This window comes from Solanum dulcamara, chromosome 6 (assembly GCF_947179165.1).
Source record: "Solanum dulcamara chromosome 6, daSolDulc1.2, whole genome shotgun sequence".
NCBI lineage: Eukaryota > Viridiplantae > Streptophyta > Magnoliopsida > Solanales > Solanaceae > Solanum > Solanum dulcamara.
Genome location: NC_077242.1, coordinates 19,948,657 through 19,970,494, shown reverse-complemented (window position 1 = coordinate 19,970,494; position 21,838 = coordinate 19,948,657). Strand labels below are relative to the sequence as shown.

The 21,838-nt window shown below is 33.7% G+C and overlaps 2 protein-coding genes across 2 annotated transcripts; one reads left to right on the top strand and one right to left on the bottom strand.

The window, feature by feature from the left end:
* Positions 1 to 15,348: 15,348 nt before the first annotated feature.
* On the bottom strand, positions 15,349 to 16,278 carry LOC129892200 (uncharacterized). Its single transcript, XM_055967755.1, has one exon. It carries the CDS (start codon positions 16,096 to 16,098, stop codon positions 15,526 to 15,528), a length of 573 nt encoding a protein of 190 aa, XP_055823730.1. The 5' UTR covers positions 16,099 to 16,278; the 3' UTR covers positions 15,349 to 15,525.
* Positions 16,279 to 20,010: 3,732 nt separating this feature from the next.
* On the top strand, positions 20,011 to 20,761 carry LOC129892762 (uncharacterized). Its single transcript, XM_055968320.1, has 2 exons — positions 20,011 to 20,208; positions 20,450 to 20,761. Exons 1-2 carry the CDS (start codon positions 20,011 to 20,013, stop codon positions 20,759 to 20,761), a joined length of 510 nt encoding a protein of 169 aa, XP_055824295.1.
* The last annotated feature ends 1,077 nt before the right edge of the window (positions 20,762 to 21,838 follow it).

Genomic DNA, 21,838 nt, shown 5'->3' with positions numbered 1-21,838 from the left:
CTGTAGAAAGCAAGGGTAAGGTAATAAATACGAGCCGTGGGAAGAAGAAACATGATTAGGGTAAAGAGAGAAGGATATGAAAATAGATGCTGGAAATCGTGAGTTAAGATTCTTAGGTAAGATCCAAATTCATATTAATTACATGTACCACAAAATGTATTTGGGGTTGCAAATGTTTGATGCACATACGTGTAAGGCCATAACTCATAATTGAAATGGACCAATATAATTAAGGGAAAAGGACAAATATACCCTCGATCTTTTAAAAATGGTCTGCAAATATCCATCGTTATATTATAGAGATACCAAAATCCTTGCCATCAAAAAAGTGGAGTATTTGTATCCTTTGCACATGGACACGTGTTCTCATCCTGTGCATCTACCTGATTATTCACTTAAATTTAACCCACAAAAAAGAACACCCGAATTAAAGAGGACCTGCCCACATAATTATCTAACCCACCATCCACTAACACTATAAATAATATACCCAAACTAAATCACCCTCTCTCTACTCAGCAGACAAAAAACTCCAAATTGTAGATCGTTCTTCGTTCGATCGTTAATTTTTGGCCAAACAACCAACCGAGTAACTTATACCTTAAATCTAATTAAATTTAAGGTTCCAAACAGTTCAGAAAGGTTCATTAAAAGTGGAGCAAAATAAATCATTTGAATAATGCGTCAACTATTTACACCAAGACATTTATTTTCTTCTTCTAGATCTCAAATACGTATAGCTACAAATTCTGAATGAGCACACACATATACATTATCAATTCTCCTTATTTTGAGCTAGTATCTACAATCTACACGAACACTAAGCAATTTATAATTCTTATTACAACAACTAGAATAGATTACAGGCTTTTGAGTTAACAAATTTCAGCGATTAAAAAATTGATAAAAAAAATGTATAAGAGAAAAAGCGTACTGATGGAGCAATCGGAGAGGAGGAGTTAGAAGGACCGAAGGCGACAAGATGACGAGGTCAGAGAAGAGAAGGAGCCCGGAAAAGATGAACGAAGAAGAACACCGAGTGGGTGGGTTAGATAATAATTTGGGTGGATCTTCTTTAATTCAGATTGTTCTTTTTATGGGGGGTTAAATTTAAGTGAATAATCGGATAGATGCACAGGATGAGGATACATGTCCGTCCGTTAGCGTGAATAATACAAATTCTGCTCAACTTTTTGAAGGACAAAGAATTTGATGTCTCAATAATATAACGAAGGACATACACATATCATATCATTTTTGAAAGATCAGGTCATATTTATCCTTTTTCCTATAATTAATCTAGCGATATATATGTATGCTAACTACAGTCACATGTTCAATGTAAGGCGTATGTATATGGACGGAGCAGTCAGAGTCAGATAGTGTTTCCAGTTGCCACAGGATCTGAATTTTTAAATTACGGCGTCATCGCACTCCTATTAGCTGGAACAAAAATAGAAGTCGCCGCCTGCTGCTCTCCTTTATCATCCAATCTTCCTTCTGTGAAATATTTTTGTATTAGCAATTTAAATAATTCTATAACAAAAGGTACTTCTTCATATTCAACTTCATTAATCAATTGATATATAATCAAAATAATAGAACTTAATTGTTATAACAAATGATTTTTTGTTGTAAAATTGAAACAATTAAGACAGGAATCCTACAAGAAGAAAGCAATAGAAATGGAGAAACAAAAGAGATGAACAACTTTATTATTCTTAGAATTGTTCAAGCATTTACAATATGAACCTTTATGCCTCTATGTATAGTGTTACATAGAGACATACAAAAGCTTAGTCATAAACATGACATTAATCATGAAGATAATGGAGGAGGTTATGGAGGTGTAAGGTTACAAGAATAATGATCATAAAGGTGGAGGTTATCTTCATAATGGAGTAAAGTAATGAAAATAATTAGTGGGAGTAACTTTGTCACGATCTGAATGCGAGTGTGGTGACACTTATCATTTTCCATGGGAAAGTGTCACGACCCGAGTTTACATCCTAGCCGAGACACGGTACTTAGAACCATGAGTGGTCCCAAGCTAAACCTTAACATAATACATCAAAGCATATCATAAGAAAACTATGCGCAAGCTGGAACATATACATAAAAGGTCTTATTAGAAAGATAACATATCCATGAAGACTGAAAACTAATGTATGAAACAAGCCTCTAACATCTCAACTAAAAGAAATAAGTTTGTCGGGACATGGCCCCCAACTACCATCGCTTCATAAAATAACTAACTAAACCTACTCCATGAAGTACCCGAATAATGAAGACTCACCAATTGCTGACTGGGAACTGATGCAACCTCACTAGCCATGAGTCTGAGAACGAGTGTCGGAATCTACATCATAAAAGGATGCAACGCAGAGAAAGTATGTGTCAGTACATGGAATGTTCTGAGTATGTAAGGGAACACTATCATAATCATATAAATAACATATGAAGAAATTGTGAAATAGGATTTCAAAATCATAATCATAATAAAGGAACTGAAAGAAATAGTTGTAGTCCATGCATAAAAATCAATTTAAAAGGACATTCTTTCAAAAACATATACATTAAGGTGAGTCTAAATCAGTAGCCTTGCATAATCATATTCATAATATAGCATACTTAAAATGAACCATAAAAGGATAAGAACATATAGTAAAAATATATATAAACTGGGGAGTTTCTTATAACCAACATACACCATGTGAACTCATGATGTCCAACTGCTAACCCAGTTGGGTGGGCTGCCCTATACCTTTCTAGGGTATAAGACCAAATCATAACAATGTGGATCCACTAGTGTGTGCCTCTGGGTGTCTTATAGAGTTGTCCGACAAAGCAGTACACTCAAGTACTACGTTGGCACGTAGTTATGGGACTTGGATTTTTTTAAAATCCGCATCCTCTCGGTATTAAATAGTCCTCCCAAAGTAATACGTACATATATTGCTCATAGATATTAAACCACTAATCATTTGAATCAAATCTTAGGCTAAGCCCATAAGGCATATCATAAAAACATACATAACCTGTAATTTATGTCATGCTTATTCTCATACTTAATAAGCCATGAAGGGTTTGAATGACCATAAATGAAAGCATGTTAAATCAGTCCAGGAGGTTTACAATCAAAGTGAACAATAAAAATATATCTTATTGGAGAAAATCCATAATTTCATAAAGAAGAACACTCATATTCATAAAGAAGAAAACTCATAATCATAAGGAAGAAAACTCATATTCATAAAGAAGAAAACTCATAATTTCATAAAGAAGAAAACTCATAATTTCATAAAGAATCCTACCTTTGATTCTACCAATATATCAATGTTATTTGAAGATTTAAAATATTTTAAGGCATGAGAGTGAAAGGAATATATTTATTGAAGCTTTACATATCTAAGAGAATGAAGCTTGAAAGAAGTACTTGCTTAGAAATCTTGAAACCCTAGCTTTTGCTTTTCTTGAGGTAGTTTCTGAGTTGAGGGAGTTAAGAGAATAGAAATTTAGGAGTGAATGGGATGTTTTAATAATTCAAACTGATTTCCTACACGTTTAGGACTATTTAGATAATTCCCCAAAGGTTTTTAGGACAAAAATACCCTCAAAAAGATAAAAATTAATGAAATTCGGTCGTTAGATGCCATTTGGGTAACAGAACATCGCTTGGGTGATGGGCCGTCATTCAGGCCATCAAATATGGCCCCAAAATGGGACTTTCTACATAAGTGTGATGGCTAAGTCAGACAAGCCTTCACAAGTCTGAAGGGCCGTCACTTTTTTCATCAAACATTGACAACTTGCAACATCTCTGGTAAAATGGTCATAACTTTTTACTTTAAATTCGAATTGATGCAAACTTGATGGATTTGGATAAAAGAATCAAATACCTTTAATTAGATAGATCATGGGAAACCTAATTCATTAAATTCTAGGAGATATGGACATTAGAAGTTGACCCTTATATGAACTCATACGAAAACTTAGTTGGTAGAAAAGCTTTGCACTGTGCTTGGTATATGAGGTTTCTTATGACCATAACTCACTTATAATACACTTCAAATATACAGTAATGAACCTTGACATACATATAAAACTTAGAAATCTTTAATTTTGGGACTATACGCATACGGAGGAAGGTTTTAATCTTTCCTTAAAAGTTGCGGACGTTACAATATCTCTCCCTTAGGATCATTGGTCCTCAAATGAAGATCAAAGCTAGAATAGACATAGGAATAAAGTAAACCAAGATTCCTTTGGAATACTTGTGCTATATATAATAGCATAAACTTAATTGCACTAACTATAAAGGTCTAGAAATCATTAAAAAAAATGTAAATGCACTAGCTAAGAGCACAAAATTACCTTAGGCATGAAAGACTTAAACAAGAACACGAAGTTGGTCTTCATTGGCATCTGTAAGACTTGGAAAGGAAACTCTTTTAATATTTTGGAGGAGGGAATCATAGGCATAATTCATGCTAGACAACAAAATAGTTTCATAAAGTATGAATGATATAGATTTGAGCATGGATGGACACACACCATCTAAAGCTTTTTGACATGAGATGTGGGTACGATGGGCATGAGGTGTGAATAGTTCTACCGTGCCTGAAGTGATAGGACTGCTGACCTTTAAGCTTAGAAACTCTTCTTGCTACACTTTCCCCTTTTGAATAATACCTTTCATCAACTGCAACTCATAATCCTCACACGGGTACATGTGACTATTGTTACTCAAGTCTGAGTATAACTGCATTCTCTCACCATGTTCAAAAGTTGTAGTCACAAGGTGCTACATGTAAGATGAACGTACTAATCCTATATTTCTATACGGAATTTCATCTCAAGAATACCATTTCTTCTTACCACCTTATTCAGCTAACCTCGAGTTCAAATCAAGAAGCTTCAAGTGCATAATGTATTCATCAATATGTTATCAACATAATATTCAAGCCTATCACTATAACCACTTTAGGTACTTCAATGTAACAACCCATCTAATAGTGTTTAAATTTTGTAACATCTTTACAAGCTAAAATTTTCAAGGACTATACGACAAGACATACCACAAAGTTTCTTTTAATTTAGTACAATAGATCATTGATCTCCCTCTATTTTTATAACCTTAGATAAAATAGGCATACCCCGATCTTCCCAAAAATGGACAACTATATTCTCATGTAAAACCATTATTCAGTTGCTATGAACACCACTATTATAACATAGGAAGAATCACTGCAAGACTAGAATATGAAGATATGGAATAAGAGAGATAATATAAAATCATAGCTTATACATATCATGACTTTGACACTCATAAATGAGGGTTTTAAGAGAAGAGTTAATATGTCATGTACTTGAAGCATAAAGCATATATAGAGAGGCATTCTAGTCATAGAATATTTCATAACCGTCCATCACTTTCATGAGTGAACGTAAGTAAGGTTTGGAACAATGACTTCATAAACACGAATTGTTAAAGAAATCTTATCTGAAAACATACATAATGTATTGTGATTTCACTAATCACCAAGAATGTATCATGAGTACATAGGACCGAGCATGCTAAGAAATCATGGGTGCATACATCGTGAGTAGCATATAATAGAGCTAGAAGTATTCATAGAGTAATAGGAGGGTCGTTATTATGAAGCTATTACTTCTATTCTAGAATGTGAGCATGGACTTGAATCTGTATGAGGTGCACAGGTATGATTCATGGCACGATGCTAACATGTAAGAGATGAGTAGAGCATCATAATGACTGAGATATGAGGAATACTCTAGAGTAGAAATGAATTGTTGTCTTATCATAACCCTTTTTGAAATGCATCACAATTTGATTCACAAGACTTGATTTGGTTCTCATCCCTATCATCTCCCCCTTATATCAATGACAACATTCCACGTCTGTAGGCCTATTTTATATCATCTAAAATCAGCGATAATATACACATGAACAGTTAACTTACTCGGACAAACTACATTTGGAAGATACTAGACTCATTATAGGATATTCTTTTAAAAGACACCACCCTTACTTCTTCTAGCTTTTATAATCATCATCATATAAAATAGACTCTTACTATAAAACATAACCATTTCCCATAGCACCTCATAATCTAATATTTCTTGTTATTCTACTAACATCACACCTCTAAGTTCATATTTATCTAAATCAATAAAGAATAAAGCTTCACTAAACGACACAACATCGTCTATCTCTAAATCCTCGATTCAACTCTTAAAAAAAACAATAAGACATACCATACTTAGCTTTCTCCACACCTAACTACTCAAGCATACTAATTTGGAACACATAACACAATAATTTTAGAATATCATGCAACCACATATTACCTTGGTTAATTTGTACCTTTCTAATGCTTAACGATCTCCTTTATCCAATGACTTAGTCACCATTCATTTTCTCACCTACGGATCACATCTATATAATACTTGCACCATGACACTTGTTGAAAGTTAATAAACTTAAATTCTTACATATGCTATTTCAAGCCTATTAGATCAATTTCATAAAACTAGCATCATTAACTCAAAACTATCATTTATTTTTACCTTGGTGATCATTCACATTTCAAACTTAGTGTCTAGAAAACATGCATAAAAATCCAACTCCATATACTATTCTAGCTTAGCAGCTACTGGATAAAATTTGAGGAACACTAGTCCACTTAAACCTCATACGAATGACAATCGATCTTAATCTTACCATTTAACTAATTACAATATATTAGCATATCCTTTTTTTCTAAACTACATTCATAGCTCTACAAGTATTAATCGGTTCACTTTCAAAATCACAAACCAATGCCTAGATCTATGAATTCCTAACCATTGACTTCTTGTCTATCTTCTACCACATAAACTATTTTAACTTACTACCCCTTAGTAGTTACCACCTAAAGACTTAACACCTCAATTCTAACATAATAATAGAGACATAACTTCTCTCTATATATTAAAATAAGCTAAACTTTGATATTTCACTATCCCCACCTTCTGGCTACTACAATTCTAGATTTACACTCTTAATCTTGGGTCATTATACTATTTATAAATTATGAGATCTAAAAATCACATTATTTCTCGTGTGTCAATACTACCCAGAAATATGGACACATGCTTTCTCCTTTCATGAATGTTCTATGTAATAAAAAATTACAGAGGAATCTGAATGCATATAATATTTTGGATCCACAACACGGTTCACATACATAAGGACGTATGATTTTAAATTGAAGGTTTAAAATACATTAATGGTCTCATCTCAAGCCTTTTGTGCGATATATGAAATGCTAATAGTTCTGTTTGAGAATATCTTATCAGAAGTAATTGAGCTTTACTTCTTCTATCACCTAGAAGATAAAGAATAGCTAGAGAAATTTGAACAATGCACAAATTTGCAAATGTTTCTTAGAAGATAGATCCACTGCACTATCTAGAGTAGAAACGAAGGTAAAGTATTTCCTTAACATTCTGTAGCCATCTCCTCATAAGTGTGACACACTTCACACCCATAAAAAGGACTCTACTAGATGCGGCTTTTCAGACATCCTAGGATATTTGAACCTATGTTACCAAGTTTGCACAACCCAAGTCTACATCCTAGACGAGACACAATACTTTGAACCATAAGTTGTCCCAAGCTAAACCTTGGCATAATACATCAAAGCGTATCATAAAAAAACTATACGGAAGCTGGAACATATGCATAAAAGGTCTTATTAGAAAGATAACATATTCATGAAGACTGAAAACTAATATCTGAAACAAGCCTCTAACATCTGAACTAAAAGAAATAAGTTTGTCGATACATGTCCCACAACTACCATCGCTAAGTAAAAGAACTAACTAAAACTACTCCATGAAGTCACCGAATAAGAAAGACTCACAAATTACTGACTGAAAACTGATGCAACCTCACTACCCATGAGTTTGAGAACGAGTGTCAGAATCTAATGCAGCATAGAGAAAGTATGCATCAGTACGTGGAATATCTGAGTATGTAAGGGAACACTATCATAATCATATAAATAACATATAGAGAAATTGTGAAATAGGATTTCTAAAATCATAATCATAATAAAGGAACTCAAAGAAATAGTTGGAGTCTATGCATAAAAATCAGTTTAAAAGGACATTCTTTCAAACACATATATGTCAGGGTGAGTCTAAATTAGTAGCCTTGCATAATCATATTCATAATATAGCATACTTAAAATAAACCATAAAAGGATAAGAACATATAGTAAAAATATACATAAACTGGGGAGTTTCTTATAACCAACATACACCATGTGAACTCATGATGTCCAACTGCTAACCCAGTTGGGTGTGTTGCCCTGTACCTTTCCAGGGTATAAGACCAAATCATAACAATGTGGATCCACTAGTGTGTACCTATGGGGGCCTTATAGAGTTGTCCGACAAAGTAGTACACTCAAGACCTATGTTGGCACGTAGTTATAGGACTTGTGTTTTTTCTAAAACCCGCATTCTCTCTGTACTAAATAGTCCTCCCAAAGTATCATATATATATAGTGCTCATAGATATTAAAACCACTTATCATTTGAATCATATCCGAGGCTAAGATCATAATTCATATCATAAAAACATACATAAAGCTGTAATTTGTGTCATGCTTATTCTCATACTTAATATACCATAAAGGGTTTGAATTACCATAAATGAAATCATGCTAAATTAGTACCATGAGGTATAAAATCAAAGTGAACAATAAAAACTTATCTTATTGGAGAGAATCCATAATTTCATAAAGAAGAAAACTCATAATTTCATAAAGAAGAAAACTCATAATTTTATAAAGAAGAAAACTCATTATTCATAAAGAAGAAAACTCATAATTTCATTAAAAAAACTCATAAACTCATAAAGAAGAAAACTAATAATTTCATAAATAACCCTAGCTTTGATTCTACCGATAAATCGATGTTCTCTGAAGATTCAAATATTTTTCAGCATGAGAGTGAAAGGAATATTCTCATTGAAGCATTATATACCTGAGAGAGCGAAGCTTGGAAGAAGAACTTGCTTGGAAACCTTGAAACCCTAGCTTTCACTTTTCTTGCGGTAGTTTCTGAGTTGAGGGAGTTAAGAGCGTAGAAATTTAGGAGTGAATGAGAGGTTTTCTAATGAAAACTGATTTCCTACACATTTAGGGCTAGTTAGATAACTCACCAAAGATTTTTAGGATAAAAATACTCTCAAAAAGATGAAAATCGATGAAATTCGACTGTCTGACATAGTTTCGGTGATGGACCATTGTTTGGATGACGAGCCATCACTCAGGCCATAAAAAATGGCCCTAAAATGGGAATTTCTGCCTAAGTGTGATGGCCAAGTCTGACGGTCCATCACTTTTCCCATCGGACATTGATTGCTTGCAACATCTCTGGTAAAATGATCGTAACTTTTTACTCTGAACTTGGATTGATGCAAACTTAGTGTCTTGGAAATAAAACTCAAATACCTTTAATTTGATAAGTCATAGGATACCTAATTCTTTAAATTCTAAGAAATATGGTTATTGGTGTTGACCCTTATATGAACTCATGTGAGAACTTAGTCGGTAAGAAAGTTTTGCACTTGGCTTGGTATTTGAGGTTTCTTATGACCATAATTCACATCTAATACACTTCAAATATATAGGAATAAACCTTAACATACATATAAAACTTAAAAATCTTCATGTTTGGGCCTATAACATACGAAGGAAGGTTTGTATCTTTCCTTAAAAGTTGTCGGCGTTACAACAAGTCAACCTAAAATCCAATATTCACAGAAAATAATGTGAAAATAATTTAAATAGATGGATAAATATACAAAAATGGCAAGTCTTAGGCAACTATTATACCCCCAAGGACTGATGGCCATATATACATGCCTCTAATATAGTAGAAATAGAAATAAGTACAAGCCTCAATATATTTGTCACTCGAATAGAACAAAACATAATCAAAACAGACAAGGAGATCGCAGACATCGAACAACTACCTCTCAAGTCTCCTAACAAGGCCTCGGATGAAGTAATGAAACCAAAGTCATTGTCCAGGGTTGAACCTACACAAGTGTAGATAGCAAGGAGCAAGTACCAAAAAACACGGTACTCATCCAGCCCACTAACAAAGCCAAGTAAATTTAATAGACACTAGAACTCCTTTCATCCCAATCAAACATCCTCAACTACAACCTGCACGAAAAATTAGCACAATCTATTCTTCACATTTCATATAGCACATAGGATCAACAATAGCTCATCAGCATCACTGAATCAGTCATATCAATTTCAAATAGATCAATGACAGAAAACACCAGGGGCATTAGATTTTCTTATTATTCTTCTTGTTTTTCAATTTAACATCACCATAACCTCTATAATGGTGTTATTAATAATCATATTGTTCACATGTTTGAACTTCATAGAAGTAATCCTTTTTTGGACTTTTTTATTATTATTCTTCTTTTTCAATTTATCCAATCTTTCCTTTAGAATAGAATTTCCCTACTGCCTAACAAATTTGTTCTTATTTTTACCATGTTTACTTTGTTGTTGTCATTCTCCTTATCATTGAATGTTTTTGCAACATCCCTTTAGGAGAATACCACTTACAAAACAAAAACTAATTTAATACTTAAAATATTTAGGAGGATTTTATGCCAAAAGATATTCACAAAATATTTAATAGCGAAAATAGGCTCATGCGAAAACAAAGTTGAAAGTGCGATATTATTTTTCCATTGTACCCTCTGAAAAAATTCTTAGATGAAATACAATATAAGAGTATCAATCTAAGATGGTAATTCCCTTATCAAGTAGTCCACATTTAAGAAACTTCATTTTTGGACTTTATATTTTCAAATCAACGCCACTGCGGGTTCCATAAGAAACACGAAACTCAAACTTGCGATTATCACAAAAATTAGCATCTTCTTTTGTACATAATTACAAGGCAAAATGTAAACCCAATAAATGGTATTACTTGGGTTGAAAGTACACTCTAAAATAGAAAAACATGTCCCCAAGTTCAAGTTACAAACATATGGTCTTGTGTTCAACAAACCTCCAAGATTTCATACATAAGTGTGACATATGGATCATGTACAAGTCTCCAAAATTTTACAAGACCTAGATGCATATGCAATTTTGATCTTCACTAAAGCTTCCAAAAATGCTACTCCAAATGTCCATCTTCAGTTCTCTTCCCGAACATTACCTACGATAGAAAACAACTATTGCTAAGCATAAAGCTTAGTGGTGTATAAACCTTGGGCTTGGAGTCATTAGATTCTCCAATTCCCTTATCCGTAGTAGGTAGCTCAATGAGACAAAACAAATCAAGTAACCAAGTATATCAAAATATCAAATATTAAGCCTTGAAGTGTTCCAAAATATTGATATCCATATTCGAAGGCTCAAGTGTCAAGAAAGCTTATAAATCAATTCAAAAGAGTTTGTCCAATAACCAATTTCACCCAATATGTACGTCATGTCATCACACTAAGCATAATCAATATCAAGATGGACCAAAGCCCATATCAAGAAGGAGCAAATTCCACGAAGCAAGAAGGGTCGTTACCCAATAATAAAGAGAATCAAGAGCCATGTTGAAAGTGGCTTTCCACTCGTACAAGAGAATGGATAAAAGTGCATCATCAAGATGAAATGCAAATCCAAAGTCAAGATGGGCAAAATCCGAATCAAGATACATGCCTATATCGATGACAAAGTCACCACAACAAGAAGGACAAAGTCCCAACAAGAATGCAAAATGATCAAGCAATTCGTACAAGTGAGCGATTTAGCGAAAGTTTTGTCATACTTGGAATAATAACCATACAATGCTATATGATGAAGAGTAAGGAAGCAACCCATCAAGATATTTCAAAAATTCCAGAAGATAAAGATATTTCAAGTTTAAGTGTATACACAAACCTCGGTGATTTACCACAACATATGTTCTACCATAATTTGCGAAGTTCGAATCGTCTACGCCATAGACCAACCAAAATCCCCTTCGTCACATAAAATCCTCTTGGCTTGTACAAGAGCATATATACCTTAAATACATAATCAAATATCTACTTAAGCTCAATGATTCAACACATCAAAACTAAACATAAAAATCAGCCCAAACTATCAAAACAGGAATTTTGGACAGTACCACTGTCCTATACTGTCGCTTAGTTTCAAAGGCGTAAATGAAAAAATAGACTTTGTGGCCTTAATGAAAATTGTAGATATATGTCTCAAAATTTCAGAGAAATTCGAATCATCCCTATATCAGTTCTGTACAAAAAGATATGCTCCAAATACTAACAACAATACATGTAGAGTTTGCAAAACATAATTCTGGGCAGCACCTCCCCTGTACTTCCCTGCCCAGTTTCAAGTAGATACAAGCAAAATTGAATTTCGGGGCCTCAACAAAAGTTGTATGGATATGGAATAGCTTTCTAGAACATCTTGGTTCACTTAAAATGGAGCTTTATACAAGGGATTATGCTAAAGAACACTAATAGCAGTCCAGTCCAAAAATGGGTTTGTAACTTACCTCAATCGTGTGAAGTTGTTTGGGGCTCAACCAAGGCAAGTCTTAATGATTGATTTAGTGGATGAATATTATGAGAGAAGAGAGGTTTTTGTGTCTTTCTTCATTGGAGAAAATGAAATTGGAGGGATGGTGGAGAGGATAAGAACCAAGGGTATATATCTTACTTAGTAAGATAAAGATGAAAATAATAAAATAAAATAAAATGATAACAAAAAATAAAAAATTGCCCACTTTTGTAAATATCTAGTCCATTTAATAAATTTAATAAGATAATCATAGTAGGAGTAGTTTATATAACTACACCATAACACTTCAAACAAGTTTCAATGTCGTCAAGTTCACATTCAGGAAGTGCAAAGTAAAATATACTCTTACTATCAAGATATGATAAATCGAAAATTCAATTATTTGCTAAAAAAACTTTTGGGCGTTACAGTTTTCATATCAGAATTACTCTCGTGCAGTTTCTCACTTGATTTGCCATCACTTTGATCCTAATCCTTCTCTTGTTCAGTAGCTTTATTAGCATCTTTTTCTTTCGTTTGTAAATCTCTACAAGTATGCTATTTTCTACATATTCTTCAGTATTATCCACATTCTTTTTTTTCAATCTTCCTGCATTTAGGTGAAGAGTGTCCTAGAATCTTACAATGTCTGCAAAACATGGGAACACTCTCATAATCTAGTTTTTGGTCAAAATCTTTCAGAGGGCATGAAACATCCTTTGAGCCAACCCATACACAATTCAACATAGGCTTAAATCCACTTCTACTCTCACTGTGGCTATATTGGGCCTAATCTTATGTTCTATAGCAACATTCATGGATAGTGGTATGCCAATAGGGGCAACGGTTTATTTCACATAATTTCAAGAGTGACAATGAACTGGTAAGCCTGGTAACAAGACCTAAACTAGAACAATCGGAGAATCTTCATCCGGTTTGAAGTCTGGTGCACATTTTTTAAACCACATCACTTATCCTTCTATTTCAATGAATCTTTTATACCAAACAGAATTAAAATCCTCTTCATCGGAGAAATAGAGAAAAATAGTTCAGTAATTCAAATATTCCTATTTTGACTTTATCTTTTAGCAAAATCTTCTCCGCAAATTTTGACCTTACTTTTTCAATTTATGATCTCGCCTTCATGTATTTTAATTTCCAATAAGAGTTCTTTTGCAATTGTCTGACATAGTTCCATACCAGTCACCAGCCTTGAATATGATCGCCGAAATTCCATTATGAGTCGAGTATCTGGCTTTACCTTTCGGGTTCTTAAATTGGCTTGGATTAGGGCTCCGAGTCAAGCTTGGTTGAACGACATTTGAGTTGTTGAGCTTTTGTGGAATCGATTCAGTTGATAGCTTTACTTCTTTCTATAGGCTTAGTCGTTGGCTCTGATGTTGCCGGTGTCCGCATGGGGGTAGTGCGTGAGCACCAATTGCGGAGAGATGACATTTTAGATACGGTGATAGTATATGAAGAAAAAAAAAATTAAACTCTGTTTTGAGTGTAGGGTTCTACTTAAGTAGTTCATTAGTATTTCAAACTTCAGTATTGCAAATAATGATGTTTAATATCTCCAAATGCTGAACTTCCATATTTACAAATAATAAATTACTTCGTTCGTTTAAAAAAGAATGATCTAGTGATTTGATACGAAGTTAACAAAATAAAGATATATTTTTCAATTTTGTACGTGATCCTAAATTAAACTTATGCAAAATGTACCAAAATATTCTTTAATCTTGTGTCTTAAACATACAAACATACCACGTGAAAAATTGAAATTAAAGTGAGAGGAAGTACTATTTATGGCCGAAAATGGTGTAGAATTTAGAATCTTATTTGATTGATCTGATGTTGTTTTCAGCTGATTTCATTTCTATCCAACTATTTTTAAGTATTCCTTGCCAGCAGTTCCTATCACACTACAAAAAGAAAATCCAAAAATCATTAATTTCCATGGCTGTCACTTGTGAACAATTTTCGCTTTATTTTAATTTTATTTTTTAACATCTTGAATAGCCACAAAATATATTAGAAAATCCAAGCAGACAGAGACTACGTACTATTTTGCAGCAACAAACGAAGTGGCAAACTAACGAGAAACATGAGGACCACCGTAGCTGCAATTAGTACTTCAATCATAATATCGTTCAGTTTTTCAATAGTTAAATATATTTTAACGCATAAAGATGAAGTTGCAAATTTGCATTCAACAAGCTAGCTACAACAGCAACCAACCAAAATTCCTGAAAAGATAGCACAAAAACAAGGAGAGCACCTGTCTTTGTGGTAGGGTGGCTCAAGCATATTAGTCGCCAAAAACAAAAATCGAATGAAGTATTTAAATTTTAAAAATAACATTAATATATTTATCTTTCCGAGTTTATTCTTCTAACTCTTTTCAGAATTGTTAATTCTTTTATAAATTGTTCTTTTAATATTTTTTTTTTCAATTGATAATATATATATATATATATATATATATATATATATATCATTCTTTCTATAAATAGTCTCAATATTTTTTCTATAATAATCTATAATCTATTATTGCTAAAAAAAAATGAGGCCTCTCAAAATTGGGGGCTAAGACGTTTGAGCCACCCCTGCTTCGCTGATGTTGTTTTAACACGTAATTAGTTCTGTGTGTTAACATTAGCAGATCTACAAAACAAACTCTATTCGAAAGAGCAACCACTATTTCCAAAAAATAAAGAAAATCAAACGAAGATTAAGAGACATCGAAAAAGAGACAAAAATTACAGTGTTTTCATCGTCCATACTTAGGTATTAGACCTACAAAATAACGAAAAAGGCTACAATTATATTTACAATTTTTCTTTCTGATGAAATTCCATAGTGATGAAAACCGTTATTGCTTTCCCTACTAGCTACAGTTTCTCAACTACCGAGCACTGACTACACCAAATGAGAAAGCAGTTTTTTCTGCTTCCCTCCGTCCCTCCCACAACCTAACTACGCTACCGTCAATTACCTTCATGTCCTGATAACAATACCACCCCCTTTCCCCTTTTCTCAATTTCAACAATATCTCCCAATTCTGAAACCACTCCTTACTCAACTCCACACTTTCATCTTCTCCTTCCTGATCACCGCCTTCTCCATCGTTGTTACATTCTCCATCCTCATCTTGCTTGAAATACACCGTGAGTTTCCCTTTTGTTCCTTCCTCTTTGACCAAAAATGCAGCATCGGCCGACATCATAGTACTAGCTGGCGTTGGAGAAGTGCTCTCTTTTAACTGTACTAGCCTTTCTACCTGTGATGGGGATGAAGATGATGTTACCAACGTTGGCTCCGGTGGTGGGGGCAACGTTGAAGAAGATACTTTGATCCTCCAGAAGCTAACGGCAGCGGTAACAACAGCAACCCATGTCCAAACAATGTTGGCGATACCAAAGCTCGAGTAATTGAAAGCAAGAGCTTCAAGTACTGAAGATTCGAGTATTGCATTCATGTTTAATTTGTGACAAATATATTTTTTTGTGTGTTGTTTTTCCTTTTCTGAATGGAATGTATATAAGGGAGAAGGATGATAAATGTGAGCCGCCGGATGAGAGAGGATTAGGGAATTGAAAGAAGCATCTGAGATTAGATGCTGGGAATCGTGAGCGAAGATGCTAAGTTAGATCCATATTCCAATTATATACATATACTATTCCCCTCTGTTCTGTATATATATTTTTTTAGTTTGTTTCAAAAAGAATTATTTTATTATAATTAAAAATATTTTAATTTTAAATTTCTTTTTTATTTTTAATAAAATAATATTTTATAATCACATAAATTTTTAAAAATTATTTTAAATCATAATTTTTTTTTTAAAAAAATCTTAAATACTGTGACAAGTCATTGAATGATGCTACACAAAATGGGACTGAAGGAGTATTATACAACTATCATATTTGGTAGCACAAGTAGGCATATTTGGCCACACGTGCAAGGGCAACAACTTTCATTTAATGAAACAGAAGTTTACTCCTCCCTTGTTCGCTTCAATATATATTTTTTTTTGTCAATTTATGTGATACATTAACCTGAAAAAAAGGTTATATTTTTATAATTGAAAATAATTTTATTTTATAATTAATGAAATAATTTATAACTCTACAAATAATTAATAATCATTTTCTTTTAATCCCCCAAACAATTAGTAGTCATAATTATCCCCTAAATTTGTTTTGTCACGTGGCAAAGAGTGTGACTCTCTTTAAGCATGTAAGGACGAAAAAATTGAAAAATTTGCTCTCAATTGTTAGTTTTACTAGATGGCTCGTGCTCGTGCACAACACACACTTCTCCCAACATTGTTGTACAATATGTTTCATACTATTTACATTTTTATGAACAAAGTTATTCAACTACATTTTATTTTCAGGTTAACTAAAAAAATGGTTTGAACTTCATCATTTTAGCCAAATGAAATTAATTTTATTAAATAATGAAATACTAATTGTGTATTTTTTTTAAGATGCAATGGCTATTTATTTTAATTGTGTACTCTCTTTTCAAAATATTTTTCTTTTTCGGGCAAAATTATTATTATTATTATTATTATTATTATTATTATTATTATTTAAAAAAAATCTTGATTAGAGTTTGTGTACTCTCTTTTCAAAATATTTTTCTTTTTTCGGGCAAAATTATTATTATTATTATTATTATTATTATTATTATTATTTAAAAAATCTTGATTAGAGTTCCTTTATTTTTAGTGAAATAGAATTTTTAGCTAAACAATGAAGTTTTAACTGTATTTTCCAATTATATGGTATTTTGATGTAATGACTATTTGTTTTAACAGTTTTTTTTTCTGGAAAAAATCAATGAAAATGGCTATAATTTTATTACTTTTAGCAAAATAATTTTTTTCTTGCCTAAAAAAATTGAATTTCTAGCAAAGATTATATTTTTTTTTTTACTAATTGACCAAAAATTTAAAAATTTATTAATTTTCAAAAGTAAAATATTTTTTTTTTAAAAAACGCCATGTAGACAAAATAATCCACTGGCAGAAGAGTGTATCTCACTTTCTTAGGATGCAATAACGTGGCAGAGGGGGGTAAAGGCTACCAAACAATCAAGTTCAAGGGAGTAATTAAGGCTACTGATAGTATAGGGGCGGCGGGAGGGATATAACACCCCGTATTATTCTAATTTAGACTTATTCTGAGTACCAAGAGAAGACTAAAATGGAGCGAAGTGAGGGTGAGATAGGAGAGTCTGCCTTGTGTCCGCGTCACGGACCTGTGATGCTACTTTTGGCTCTGGGTGAAATTTTGAGACAGTGGAGTACGCGATACGTCCGCTTGCAGAAAAGAATAAAAATCATTGAACTTGAATCTAGGAAACACGTCCGCGACATATGGCCGTTGCTCGTTTTAATGAGGGGAAAACATGTCTTTTCTCCACCTTCTCAAACTTAATCGAACCCGTTTTGAGACTAAATTTAGTCCCTTATCAGTACCTAAATGGATTTTTCTCTCATTAACACTTAGAAACTTTGATAGCAAGGATTGGAGGGAAGGAGAAGGGCTAGAGTTCAAGAGTTTCAATCCACGTTTTTGATTTTCGCGTAGATTAACTTCATTCCAGATATGTAAGGCTATCAAAACGTTAGACTATGTTCGTCGCTGTGCCCCACATGTTTCTACATTCAAGTTAAATCATGGGTTTGAGTTTCACTTTCGATAAAAGTGAATCCTTGATGTATCTACTTACTTCCTTATTGAGTTCTAGTATGCATATTATATTATACTTGATGAGTTGATGTTTGAGGTTATGGATTCATATTTTCATTCACATGAACCCTAGTTGAGGTTTGCATTAAATAATTATGCATTATTGATGTTAAAAGAAGGATTATCGTCATTGTCTACTTGAGTATAGTGTCGACTTTGAAGGAGTCTTTTGATGTCTGGTTTCAAACATGAGTATTATTACATTTAAAAGGTCATATTTTTTGAAGATTGAGTTAAAAATTTAAAGTATATTTTAAAATGCATTATTGAGACGAGATGTTACTTATATTTAAAGAGAACAGATGAGATAAGAAAAGATGGTGTAAATTGATGTAAAAGTCCAATGAGACTAGACGAGATATATTTTGAGTCTTTTACTCACTTGATGTATATGAACATTATGTTGCATATATTTTAGGAGTTGTATTGAGCACCGATTTGGGTAAGAGTTTAGATAACTCAAACCCCTTAAACTACGTAGCTAGTGTAGGATAGGATGTCGTTGATTCGGGCGACTCCTCACTTATCTCAAAAAGAGGATTTTTGATGTGGATCCAGAGATGTGACGTACTTTACCCTAATAATATATTGGATTGTTGTGGCAATGATAGCAGTTCACTGTATCATCACTAGCTCATTAGTGATGGTTGTTGGTTAGAAAAACTCCCCAAGAAGTAAAGTATTATATTTTTACATACTGAGTTACATTATTATTTCATGTATTTTAAAAAATTGTCTTTTATTATATTGCATGCCTTATTGAGTCGAGTTACTTTCAAAGTTGAATTCCTAAGTTGAGTATCCTGAGGTAAGTTTCCTTTTGATATTTACCATACTGGTACATTCCATGTAATGACGTCTTTACATTTAGAGGAGCTCCTTCATTATCAGATTTATGTTATTTCATTATTTCTTTGAGGTAGATGTGGTCTTGTCTCGGCACCTTCCTAGTAGTTAGTAAATGCTTCATAAACTTAATAGAGCGGAGTCATGTTGAGTTTTTTCGGAGTTTGTTTTAAAACTACAACTTTCATTATTGAGTTATGCTATTGACTTATATTTTAAATGAGTAGTTTAAGTTATTCAAGAGCTTAATGAGAATGTTATGTGATTTTCCACTTAGTGTTACTCTTTTATTAAGTTTGAGCTTTCCACTGAGTGAGTTAGCCCTCTAAGTGGTTCTTTTGAGACCAACAATGGTTTTCAAGTGTCAGCCATGTCTAGGGTGTAGGCTCAGGTCATGAAAAACTTGATATCAGAGAACAGAATTCAAAAGTCCTAAGGTGTCTATGAAGCCGAATCTAGTAGATTCTTTCTTATCAGTGTGAAGCGTGCCACATCTATAATGGGTTGGCTACAAAGTTTTTAGAAATTGTTCCACTTCTTTCATACTTCATTTTTTACTATAGAGTTTAACTCTATGAAATCTCCTTCAATTTTTTATGTTTTACCATTTTAAATCATGCCTCCAAGAAGAGCAGTCTAACGTCCTACCAGACATAACAGAAACCAATAAGAGCCCCAAATTCTCGAAGGACCAAGGGTCTAGCTGAACTTGTTGAAAAGTCACCTCAGGTTGAAGTTACTAATTCTGAATTCCCAATGCCATCTAGATGTTGGCCCAGGCTATGACAGCACAGGGTGTCCAACAGGAAGCAGGTCGACATGATGACCCAGATGCTTCTAGAGTTCATGAGTTCTTAAGAATGAATCCACCAGAGTTTGCTGGGATCCAGAGAACGTTATGTATAAGTTGTAGAAGGTGTTTCAGGTTATGCACATTACTGATGCAGAGCGTGTTGAGTTGGCTGCCTATCAGCTCAAGGGTATTGTAAGAGTGTGGTTTGAATAGTGAAAGGATACAAGGGGAGTGGATGTACCACTTTTATGTTGGGATGTGTTTGAAGAGGCCTTTTTGGGATGTTTCTTTCCCCGAGAACTAAGGGAAGCCAAGGTAATAGAGTTTCTTGACTTGAAGCAGGATTTTATGAGTGTGCAGGAATACAACCTCAAGTTCAGCCAACTGTCCTGCTATGCAATGAAATTAGTAGTGGATTTGAGGAGTAGGATGGACTTGTTCGTGTCAGGACTCTTCTGTCTATCGGTAAAGAGGGTAAGGCCGCTATGCTGATTGGAGATATAGATATAGTTAGACTGATGATTCATGTGCAGCAAATGAAGGAAGATAAACTGAAGAAGAGGGAAGAGTTTCACAATAAGAGGGCTAAGACATCAAACCATGAGTTTTGCAAAAAAGGGAGTGGAAATGGTAACCACCCATCTTTTCAGCAGAGGTCTTCTAGACTTGCACCATCGTCAGCCAGTGTGCCCACACCTAGAAACAAGAATGATCAGATTCCTCAGAATTTTAGAACATAGGGTTCTCAGTCCCAAGAAAGTATGCCCCAAGGTCCTATATGGACACCTCTTTATGGTAATTATGGTAAGCTCTACCTTAGAGAGTGTCGAGTGGGTACTTATGGTTTTCACAAATATGGACAACTGGATCACTTTCATAGAAAATGTCCGATGGGGAGATAGGGTAGTGAAGGCAATAGAGCCCAATCTTCTTCGGCAACGTAGCCTAATACAGGTAAGCAGAGAGAGGTTACTTTAGGGGAAGTCAAAGGTCTAAACCATCTATAGGGTATGGACAATCGGCACGACCAAGAGGACTCCAAGATGTTTTCACAGGTATGCTTCGAGTATTTACTCATGATGTTTATGTTTTAATCAATCTAGGAGTTACTTTGTCTTTTGTGACTCTTTATGTAATGGTTAATTTCAATATTCTTCCTGAATGACTCTTAGAACCATTTACTGTTTCTACTCCTCTTGGTGAGTCTATTCTAGCTAAGAGAGTCTGCCACAATTGTATAATCTCTGTTTACCATAAAGATACTTCGACAGACATTGTTGAGTTATACATGGTTGACTTTGAGGTCATTCTTGGCATGGACTGTGTTTATGCTTATTATGCCTCAGTTGATTATTGAATCTGAATTATTAAGTTTCAGTTTCTGAATGAGTCAGTTATAGAGTGAAAAAGTAGTCCAGCTTTGCCTAAGGGTTGATTCATTTCATACTTTAAGGCTAGAAAGTTAGTCTTCAAGGGGTGTATCTACCATATTGTTCGAGTTAAAGATAACAGTGTGGGGACACCATTCCTTCAGTCAGTTCCAGCAGTAAATAAGTTTCCAGAAGTCTTTCCTGAAGATTTACCTAGAGTACCTTCTAATAGGGAGATAGACATCGGAATAGATGTTCTTCACGATACTTAGTCTATTTCTACTATGCCATATACAATGGCTCCTGCAGAATTGAAAGAGTAGTTGAAGGATTTTCTAAGTAAGGGGTTCACTAGGTCGAGTGTCTCACCTTGGGGCGCTTCTGTCCTATTCATGTGAAAGAAAGATGGGTCTTTGACAATGTTCATTGACTATCGTCAGTTGAACA